The sequence below is a fragment of the Pygocentrus nattereri genome, chromosome 19 (genome assembly GCF_015220715.1).
Source record: "Pygocentrus nattereri isolate fPygNat1 chromosome 19, fPygNat1.pri, whole genome shotgun sequence".
NCBI lineage: Eukaryota > Metazoa > Chordata > Actinopteri > Characiformes > Serrasalmidae > Pygocentrus > Pygocentrus nattereri.
The window spans coordinates 6,999,804-7,011,601 of NC_051229.1; the positions used below are offsets into that span (position 1 = coordinate 6,999,804).

Sequence of the window (11,798 nt, forward strand, 5' to 3'; positions counted from 1 at the left end):
TACCGTTTAAAGTGAACTGGTATTATGATTTCAATTCAATTCACTTCAATTCAATTCATTTCAATTCAAGGGTAGCTTTAATATCATTACTGAATCGTTACTGAATAGTTTGCAAAAAAAACAAAACACATTTCCAGTAGATGGGGAGTAAGACAACCATTCTCTTGCCACCTTCTCTCCATTTCTGAGCGAGCGACTGAACAATGTTTTGCTCAGACATCGCTTCTGATTTTTATAGCTCCTTTCAGAAGCCGAAAAATCGGCATCTTTATGTTGACATTGTGTGGGTGCTTCAATTCCCTTTCCGACCCAATAGCTTCGCATCTCCTCATTAACTTCTCCCCAGCATGCAATATCTGTTGATATATCTATTTTCGCCCCTGCCTCAGAATCAACAGGCTCATCTGCTACATTACCCACTGGTTCTTCTCCATCACTTGTTTCCTCAGAGATTGTAGCACTATTGCTAGCAGACTGGCTAGTTGGGCTGGTTAGTTGGCTAGCGGTGGTTGGCTGCTGTCCATCACTGACAGTTGCCTCTTTGCTGGTGGTAGCTGCTACAGCAGGCTGACTACTCCACATGTTGGTTAATTTGGGTGTTTTCTGTAATAATTCTGTCGCTCTTTCCTTTTTTATTGATTGTAATTTTCGTTTTTTTGCTCCGCTCTCGTGTTTCCTTTGGCCCGACATTTTCGCTTGTTTCGTTTTTTTTTTTTCTATTAATTTTTGTCATTTGACATTCAGCGACCGGAGGCCCCCCTAGTGGCGAGGCCCGGGACTGCAGCCCTTTCAGCCCATTCTTTTAATCCGGCCCTGCTCTGAAGGGCTGCCTTGTACTGTGCCTTGTTTAAAAAGGACACCTAGCTGAAACACTCTCGGCTTGAATGGGTGTGGCTAAACAGCAGATACATGTAAAAGTGTGGATTTTAGTGACATCACAAACACAGTTCATTCAAAACAGACTGTTTTTTCAACTTAGTTTCTTCTGTAAAGTGAATGTTGAAGTTTCGAAATGTAACAATGTTTACATACTACATCAAACTTAATTTCCAAAAAACTAGGAAAATTGCTTTTCTGTGATATTGGCCCTTTAAATAACATGTGCCCAACTGCTTATTGAATAATATTAGGTTATGTTGTATTTCCTCATCTCACTGAAACTCCGGTGACGTCCCTAATCGGGTGCTTTTGTTTTGCTCAGGTGCAGGAGGCGGTGCACGGGGTGACGATTGAAGAATGTCAGACGGCCCTGCAGAACCACAGCTGGAACGTACAGAAAGCTGTGCACTATCTGAAGGTACTGTGCCATTCACTGTTTTTTCTTGCCTCAGTGGTTCAGTAGTTGTCAGTGTTCCTTAATGTTCCTAGTGTTCCTAGTGAATATTCCAATGTGGCAGATGAACAGTGGAAATCTGCTGCTTTTCATCTTCCTGTCTGTTACATGGAGGGTAAAATCTGTATTTTAAATATTAACTTAATTATAAGACGGAAACCAAATTTAGACAGTGTGGTTTCATATCTTGACTGTATGTATTACACTTATTGTTGCTGTGTTAACATGTTAGTAACTGGTCACTGCTTACTGGTAATATCTGGTCATTTTACAATGCCAATAACAAAAATGTTCAAAATGGTCATTTGCTAATACTAATAATTGGTTGTAATACCGAATAATACCAACATTGCCAAAACTGTTTTTTTACTAATACTAATAATTGGTCGTTTGTTGTTGCTGATGACTTAAATGTTAATAACTGGACATTTACTGTAATATTTAATGGTCATTTGATGATGCTAAAAGCTAAAAGGCAGTAACTGGTAAATGACTGGTCATTTAGTTATACTAATTTCACTCTCTCTCTCTCTCACACACTCTTATTCTCTCTCTGTCTCTCTCACTCACACACATTCTCTCACACACACACTCTCTCTCACTCATTCTCTCTATCACTCTCACTCTTACTCTCTCACGCTCTCTCTCACTCTCTTACACACTCACTCTCTCTCACTCTCTCACACTCTCATTGTCTCTCTCTCTCTCTGTCTCTCTCTCTCACACACACACACTCACTCTCTCACTCTCACACTCTCATTGTCTCTCTCTCTCTCTCTCTCTCTCTCTCTCTCACTCACACACACACTCTCTCTCACTCTCTCACACACTCATTCTCTCTCTCTCTCTCATTCTCTCTCTCTCACACACTCTCTCACACACACTCTCACTCACTCACTCACTCACTCACTCACTCACTCACTCACTCACTCACTCACTCACTCACTCACACATGCTCTCTCTCTCATTCTCTCTCTCTCACACACTCTCTCACACACACACACACACACTCTCACTCACTCACTCACACATGCTCTCTCTCATTCTCTCTCTCTCTCTCTCTCTCACACTCTCACACACTCTCACTCTCACACACTCTCACTCTCTCACGCTCTCTCTCTCTCTCTCTCTCTCTCTCTCTCTCTCTCTTTTTCTCTAGGTGGAGCAGCTCTTCTGTCTGGGTTTGAAGTCCAGGGTGGAGTGTCATAAGATTCTGGAGATGTGTGACTGGAATCTGGAGCTGGCCAGCACTCAGCTCTTAGACTCTTACGGCTCAGTCAAACAGAGGTAGCACAGGTTCAGCGTGCTTCCCTATAAACCATCCATGCTTGTGCACTCAACTTAGTCTGATACCCCACGAAACATCATGTCACATGTCATAAAGTCCTGTAGTCTGAGTTAGTAAGGGGGAGGAAAGGGGTTAGAAACAGGCACTGCCTCAAAACAAGAGAGCGAGTTGCTATCACCCAATGGAGCCGTACACAGTATTGTAAACATAAACAAGACAGAAAGCACATTTCCAGGAAGAAAAATTAAGTTATGCATTATGTATATTTTTATGTATTTTGGACTCTTCTTAAAAGACGCATATCAGGGAAAACTATTTTTGTTGATATAAGCGATTTGAAGTAATGTGTAAACGTTTTAAAACGTATTGTTTACTCCCCAGTGTACAGAAACAAACCCTCAAACATGACCTGCGGTTTAGCCCCACTGGATTGCTTTTTGAATGAGGCACAAAACAGAGCAGGCATTCAGAGTAGAGGTAATTTGCATATTTACATCAGTCTTAAAGGCACATTTCATTTAAACAGAGAGGTTGAAAATGAAGGTGCAAAAAATAGCAAGTGAGCCTCTAAGGAGAAGTAACATGCAAGAAAAATATAGTAGATTATTAGTAGATTATAGTAGCTTTTAAAGAGGATATGGAGCTTCCAGCATTGCAGTTCAGTTGTTTCTGTAAATGCTGTTGAAACCACGGGTCGACATCCCAAATGTTGAGCCATTTTGTCTTTTCAACAAAAAAATCTAACCATCTTCGGAGCCACGTTTAATGTCTGTTTTACCATCTTGGCTGTAAATATGTCTCGGTATGTGGTAATGTCCTAGTGTAGGCTACAATAAATGATTACGCAGACTTACTCTGCTCTGCTTTATGCTTTAGCTCAGCTATCACTGCTTTTCTCACATATCTGGCAGGAAACTTTTCCGCAAAAGTAGAATATTTTCTTTTCTTGCCTCTCAACATCAGAAATAACGGAACTGTGGTACCATTTATGGATGAATGAGAGAATTTGAACGAGATGCTGGCGAATGACTAGCTGATTTCAGCTTTGTGACTTTTTAGTGTTTGACAGTTTCTTGATGCAGATTAAACATATGAGGAAACCAGCTGAGTGTTTATATATACAAATATGTCCATTCATCTTCAATGTTCATCTTAAATCTTTCTCTTTGCCTTTTGGTTAGCTACTAGCTAGGTGAGACTGTTGCGATGGTGAACAGCAGTCTATGCGCCAGGGTTGAAGTGTGAATTAGCTGTTATATATTAACTCCAGCATTTAAGACCTTTTATTGTTAAAACTGTGTTGAACCACCAGCAGAGCTTTATTTTGATTGGGAAGGACTTCAGGACCTGAACAGAAGGCCTGATGTGTTACATTAACCCCCAACAACGACAGTGAAGTCAGCCAGAAATGGTTTGATTTCCAATGGGTTTTTATGGTGGAAAAAATCACTCTAGTCCTTCGTGAGGTTCTAAATACGTAAATACGACTGTGACTACATGCTGTTGTTTAACCACATTTCAGCAGCTTTATGTCAGGACTTTTTACTGATTTACTGTAAAACTGACACAAGGTCAAATATATGTTCATATATAACACTTCAAAAACACTTTGAATATCTTTAAGCATTAAAGGTCCGTATTTAATCTAGAACAGCCAACGTTGTTTTGTTTTTTTTTCTTTCTAGAAGTCAATGCTCATATACTACTAGAATCCGTTAGATCTGCCTGCAGAAACCAGCGTTATTCTATTATTGTGAAGTTTTCTTTTTCTTGTTTTTGACCAAGTTTTGATATTTATGGCTTGAACGGAAGGCCCAACTCTAGTAGTCACAGTTCACCACTGGAAATAGAAGAGAAAATAGAGAACACCCCTTTTTCTGTTGCTCCTTTTGTCTGCTTTATGAAACAAGTGCAGCTCCATCTGGGGAAAAAGCATCACTTGAAATGAGGTGAAGTTGACAGACTGAAGTAAAAGTTCCAAGGCTGTGGGTTTCTGACTCAGCTCTCTCTCAGACTTATTTATCTGTAGAACTAGAGAGCACGTTTGAGCTGGAAAACCAACTCCGTTCCAAAAGGACTAATTGAGAATGCTGGTGTCGTTCATGTGTCTGTAACTTATGCTATTAAACGCACGGAGAGGAACTTATCAGCGCTGAGGTGTGATTTAGTGTAAATTGATTTTAGCATACATGCTTTAAGTCTGCACTCTCTGCACTGTGATCCCCCTGGAGGCCTCTTCTCCACTCCCTACTCTTTACTGCTCCAAGTTTGTCCTGATTCACCATCTGCTGGAGCCTCTGCTGCACTATGCTGACATTCAGACAGGACCCGTCCACCAAAAAAAAAGAAAAAAGGGAGTCAGATTGTTTTTCCACATCAGCATGTTCTGTTTTATTACAGCCAGTAAAAAATGCAAGACTTGCACTTTAGGATGCTTCACCTTTTACTCTCTCCCCCCTTGTGAATCTGTTTCTTCCCTCCTGTTACTGAAAGAAAATGCTGCCTTGTCCAGTATTTCGGACTTCTACCTCTTCGGTCCCATCTGTTTGTCTATGTTTATGTGACTTTATCTTTAGTTGCTTAATAATGTGAAAACGCAGCTTTCTCTTTTTGGTATATTTTATTAATCCAATAATGATATTTGTCCAGTTTTTCCTTCAGCCCAAATGTAGGCAGTCAGCCAAGACCTGCTTTACTTCTTTAGTTTTGCCCTGGAGCTACAAAGCTAATTTGGCTAACAAGTAATGGAAGCTCAAGTATATCAATTTGCATTGTACCAATTACACGTCTACATCATCTCAGGCTCATGTCAAACCATGACAACTTGTTAAGTAAAGCAGACTTGCTTACATGGTTTCTGATCTATAAAACTAGACAAAAGGACAGACTATTGTAATGGGATGTACAAATCTTTATTTTTATTGATAACAATGAATAGCACAGGGGTCGGCAACCCAAATGTGAAGAAGAGTCATTTTGTCCTTTTAACAAAAATCAAATCACCTTGGGAGACACAACATTTTCTGTCCATTTTACCATCATGATTGTGAATATGTCTCAGTAATATTAATGTTCTAGTATATGCTAAAAATATAAATGAAAACACCGATTTGCTTTGATTTGCTTTAAGCTGTAGCTCAGCCGTAGCCGCTTTTGTCACATCTCCAGCAGGAAACTTTTCCACAAAAGTAGAATAATTTTTGTAAAATGTCTCTCAATATTTGCTTTTTACGAGAAAATTAGAACAAGAAGCTCACTACAGTTTTGCGACTTTTTAGTGTTTGACATTCTTGTTGCAGATTAAATGTGTCAGGAAACCAATTAAGTCCATTCATCTCCAAATCATCGATGTTCGTCTTAAATCTTTCTCTTTGCCTTTTCATTAGCTACTAGCTAGGTGGGATTGTTGTCTGTGTTGCTATGGTGACCAGCAGTCTGAGCATCAGCCTTCAGAGTTAAAGGGTGAATTAGCAGTTCTACATTCAACTCCACTGTTTATCACCATTTACTGTAAAACTGTGTTAGTACGATCAGCAGAGCTTTATTTTACTGATATTAAATGATTCATTAATAATAATAATAATAATAATAATCATCATCATCATCGTCAATTATTCATTTATAATAGTCATAATAATGATTCCATAAAATTCCGCAACTGGATGTAGATTGAGGTAAGAGTGGATGAATTAGGCATGCAGTTTGCATGACTCTAATTGGTTAAGATAAAGTGACCCTTATTAGTCCCACAATGGGGAAATTTCACCTCCGCTTTAAACCCATCAATGCAGTGAAACACCACGTACACACTAGTGAATACACACACATTATGGGGCAGTGGGCATCCCTATCTGCAGTGCCTGGGGAGCAGTTGGGGTTAGGTGACTTGCTCAAGGGCACTTCAGTCATGTTTTTATGAGTTATATAAAGTTTATATAAAGTATATTATTTATATAAAGTTAGATTTGCAATTAGATTTGCTGCCTCAGTTTTTTATGACCATCACTGAAACTGAGACGGCTATCTCTGTTTTCACAGGCGATGAGGAAAAAATGGAGTGTTCTCGTCCTCCGCTCCTCAGAGACTGTACTGACTGAAGTATGTTCTCCTGTCCAGAGCACAGCGGGACGGAAGGCTCTTCCAGCACAATATCTCCAGTCTCCTATACCGAGTGCATGACTCATACGTGCGTCCCATCGCGGCTAATCAAGTTCCTCCAGAAACCCCTCCCAAGGTGCACTACTGAGTTCAGGGTTTTTTTGTTCATTTTTCCTCCTCCGTTGGATAGAAAGAGGCGGAAGACAAGGTGCTGCTGGTCCATTTGAGTTGACTTTTATTTTTTATTTCGTAAAGAGCTTTATTTGAGGAATAAAAAAAGACGATCAGATGGAGAACTCTGAGATCATGTATGTGTAGTGTGTGTGTGTGTGTGTGTGTGTGTGTGTATGTTCTCTGATTTGTATGGTTTATACAGTTGCCTCGGTTGCTTCAGTTGGTCTTTTTCAGTGTTTATTTTGTTGTTCAACTGCAACAAAGAAAGTTTATTGAGATAATGGAGCTTCGGTGTTGCATTCTTGCTTTTCATTTAGCGTCACTTTCCAGAATAATTCTGTTTTTCATCTCTACCTATTATGTTCTATTTTAGAAACATAGGCTGCTTATGTTCCTATGTGACAATGTTACTTAAGTGGCATTGAAAATAGCATTTCCAAGTGCCCTTGCGGTGCTTGGCGCCAAGAGCGGATCCCATCATTAAAAAACTAAAATGTAGAAGCACCAAGACTGAACAAGAAGCCACTTTGTGAAGGAGAAACTGATCTTCCTCAGCACTCAGTCCAGTTTCCTTTGGGCTTTCAGCCATGGATGTACAACAAGCACAACTGGGAAAGCTAACCTGGTCCACCTGAAAGCACAACTGCGGCCCTCCACAAGCTAATGGAGAAGTTCGCTTGTTACTGTTTTTTATCTCAAACTGCAGTCTTTTCTAATCAAGTCAATGGCCTTAATGTTTTTTGGCAAATTGTGAACACCCTTAAGCCCAGATGATTAAGGCATTCTGCTGGGAGAAAAGTGCACAATGTATGCTGTAACATAATTGTTTCAGTCTACAGACTGTTATAGTTAACAGTATCCTATACGCTACAGTGCAGTAGCTTCAGTTACTGGTCTCATTTCAGACTGCTCAATTCCAAACTAAATGCCCAGCTGTCCTATCTATGTTCTTTAGTAGCTATTGTGAGATTGTACAAGCTTTATTAATTTTTGTCAAATTTAAGGTATTTTATTAAGTATAAATGACTTTTTTGTATGCATATGAAGGTCATACTGTTAGGACAGATTTTTTTTTTTTAAGAATAAACATGGTTGATGGGCTAAGCAAAAAAGATAATCAATTTCAGTTGTTTCAGCATTGCTAGCAGCCTAAATGAACATCATAGCCTACTCTGCTAGCTACTGTAATATGGCTGAAGTTACTCTAAGGCATCTGCTAACATTTTCCATATTGTACTCGCGATATACAACAACATTATTGCAAAAACCTAAAGCACAACAAAGCAGAGAGACTAATGGGGGCTTATCTGGTCTGTTGCTTAGCCTGTTGGAGTGTTTCAGTGCATCGCCATTTGGATATCATAGTGCAATCTGACAGTGTGGATTGTGGAGAATGGACTTGGTGTTGGATTAGTTGGATATCTAATGCGATGGTTTGAACGTCAAAGTTTGCAAAGAGTCTACCCCATGTCAACAACTCACCCCAAGCATCCCTTCTGTCTCCCAGCTCTAGTGTTTGAATTTTGTCGGAAATATTTAGAGAATTTTAAATCATGAACCCAGTGAATTGAATCCAAACCATGGGCTTAGTTTGAAGCTACACTATGTAAGATTTGGTGATTTTTAGACCTCTCTGGTGTAAAATGTGTAATTGCACACAATATATGGAAGAACATTTTATAACATAGGTTGTGGTTCGGCCCCCTTCCCTGAGCAGATGAATCTAGTTATTAGTACAAAGAGAATTCAAAGAGAACTCAGTCTAAACTTGGTTAAACAGCGGATCTTCTAAGGATATGAGTGAATTATCTGCTGTTGTCATCATATCTAAATCAGTATAATGTTGATTTTGCATTTGACACATAAACATGAAACAGGACCTTCTTTTATAGTCGATGCATGTGACTTTAATATGTAAAGGTGTATGACATGATCTAAAAATCTCCCCACGTAACACCTCTGACTATTTTAGGATAACACCAGCACACGCACACCATATTTTAGCTTGCTTTGATTCTCTTGGCTGAGTGATGCTACTTCTTGCACACAAAATCTTACATATTGCAGCTTTAATGTTTAGCCCTGTCATTGGGTGAGGCCGATTTTCATTCTCAGCGATGTCACAGCCATCTGCGACCTGGAGTCCAGGACAATATAGTTGTCCTCTTTCTCTCTCTGGGTGGGTAGGATGTCCCTCTCTCACTCATCTGATAGCTGATCTAACAGAATTAGCAGTTGGCATTCTCCTCCTGTTGAGCTGCTCAAAAGCAATCTGAAGAGATGGGGTTTAGTTTCTTGTCTCTCTGAGGATGCATGGTGCTGCTGTCGGAAGAAAACCTAGCATCTCCATTTTCGACGTTTTTCAGCGTTTTCACCTAATTTGAAAATGCCTGTCGTCTTTTACATTGTGTATGCATTTCATATAGAATAGATCAAAAGCAGCATCCCAAAAGAACTTGGAGAAAGTCTGGTTCCATTGACTTACATTAAAAGTAAAGTAGGTTTTTTCCTTCCCCTGTGAAGTTACCATTTTGGTTTTCTTCTGACAACAGCGAGGTGCTAGCCTTCACCCTCCCAGCTGGAATCGTGTAATAGAGGGAGACCTAGCTAGTGGGTGGAAATTGGCAAAGACTAAATTGAGGCCGACCGCTGGGATAGGCTCCAGCACCCCCCCACGACCCTGAGGGAGAAGCGGCTTAGAAAATGGATGGATGGATAAATTGAGGCCAAATTTGAGTAAAATTCCAAAAAAAACAAACAAAAAAAAACCCAACCCAATTACATGACAAATAGCACTCATTGATAACAAGTGTGACCTTTAATATGCATATGAAATAAATACAATTTATATCAATATACTTAATGTACATACTTAGACTTTCTAATTTGGTTGAATGAGTTTTCTGCTGCTGTTCCAGAAAGCTGGTCCAACCTAGCAACTGTTCCTAGGAACGAGCATTTATGGGCGACGCATGGATAGGTCAGTTAATCTGGGATCAAGCTGGCCTAATGAAAAGCTGAAAGTTCGTAATTAGCATAAAGGAACGCTGTCGTAGACGCTAAGCCGTAGAAGCAGTTGCATGCAGGTCCAAGTAGCTCGCGCCCAGTGAATGTCCCGTTAAATCCATCAGACCCCCAGTGAATGGCCTGTTAGTCTGCAGTGTAGCTCTGTGAATGCCGTGTGTAGCGTTAGTGCGTGCTGTGTATGTGACTCACAAGGCAGCTTGTGCTTGAGTGAGGAGGATTTGGGCTGTGTCTGCGATCCTCTCCTCCGGCCCAGCAGTCTTGGCCCCGTTTCCTTCCCCTGGCAGCCTCTGCTGTGTTGATCCGGCCAGCAATCCTCCAGAGGTGACGTCCTGTGCTATACTGTCTTACCATGATAACGGCTTTTCAAGCTCAGACAAAGCCTGTGAGAGTAGAATTTGACTATTTAGTCAACCTTGTTCTAGTCTTACCTTTCGCAACACTTTTCATCCCTTATGCTGTAGCCGTGAGACTGAAGTGACCTCTTGGTGTCCCCCAGACGCAGCCCGTGTACCATACTGTTCATGGCTTGCCTGTTTTTACATGACTGCCTATCTGTATTATTATTTTCCCCCCTCAGTGGCTGTTCATATTATAACCTCGATGTTCAAATTTTGAAGCGTGTCAATGCAGATATAGAATTTATACATTATATATGTGTATTTTTTATTAAAAATAAATTTTTTTTATCTTTTTCTATGATCTTGTCTTCATGCTTTCTTTGAATTCTTACATATTTTTAGTAGTCCTGCAGTTATTCTGCAGCTCACATGTCTTTGCATAGCACATCAGTCCAATACTATATTTATCTAACTCTACTAGCTGTTGACGGTGCTTTATCAAATTCTGTTGGATTTTCATTTTAATGTATTTATTTCTCCAAGAATCAAATGAACACTTAAATGATATGTTATCAAATAAACACCAGTATAACTGTAACTGCACTCTACCTTATCCAGTATATCCAATAAAAGTTGGACAGTACTCAGTTAACAATGTGACTATTCAAAACTCGCATTGTTAAAAAAGAAATAATTTAATAATTGAATAATTAATCATTTTAATTCTAACGGCACATGTACATATTATCAAGTATGTATTGTGCCACATTTGCTAAACTCATCATACTAGAACATAAAAATAATTGAAGAAAGAATTCTATAAACAACAATGTCCCAATGTCAAAACCTTGCCTATTTGGGTAGCTGTGCGGTTCTCAGCTGAAGTTTTTAAGAACTCCATGCAAACAGCACACTCCAATATAGAAACCTGATTAAGAAATCTGATAAAGAGCTGGATTTTCACTCAGTAATCAGATTTCTCAGTGCATGTAAACTCTTGCTCTGGTTTTTTTAGGATGTCTCAGTCTGTGGCTGTGCGAAAACAGACAGCGGTACTGGAAATAAGCAAGCAGTGTTGCTGCCAGACACAGCAAAACAGTGGAGTGACACTGAAACCAAATACATTCTCAGCGAAATGAAAGATATCAATATTCTTTGTCTTCTAGATGATGTATGTCCACATTTCCAGGTAAAGTGGCGTGATGTTTTTACATTTCCGTCACATCGTCTTCTGTGAGTTTATTGGCTGGTTGCAAAGCAGGAATCTGATTATCGAGTCAAGTAGACCAGGAGTTTCCCCATCATCTGATTACTCAAGTGTATGTAAACGTGGTGATCAGATTTCCGACCGAGTCTGATTTTCTGCAGTTGTTGGATTATTAACTACATGTTAAACGCACTGAATGTCTACAACACCAATATAGCCATGTTATTTAAAACCACCCCCACGTCTTCTGAGTTTTTAAGTATAATGTTGATGCTGCTGTACTGCTAGCTGGATATCCATTAACTCTTATGGACACAAAAATCAAAATGAATA

The 11,798-nt window shown here is 39.7% G+C and overlaps 1 protein-coding gene across 5 annotated transcripts in view; it reads left to right on the forward strand.

Moving 5' to 3' along the window:
• The window catches only part of tnk2b (tyrosine kinase, non-receptor, 2b), a 141,837-nt gene extending 132,109 nt beyond the window's left edge, over positions 1-9,728 (forward strand). For all 5 annotated transcript variants that reach the window (XM_037530827.1, XM_017702471.2, XM_017702473.2 and 2 more), the window contains 3 exons: positions 1,202-1,297; positions 2,493-2,620; positions 6,660-9,728. In XM_037530827.1, coding sequence (XP_037386724.1) covers positions 1,202-1,297; positions 2,493-2,620; positions 6,660-6,666 — 231 coding nt within the window. In that variant the 3' untranslated portion in view covers positions 6,667-9,728. The remainder of the gene's footprint in view (positions 1-1,201; positions 1,298-2,492; positions 2,621-6,659) is intronic.
• The last annotated feature ends 2,070 nt before the right edge of the window (positions 9,729-11,798 follow it).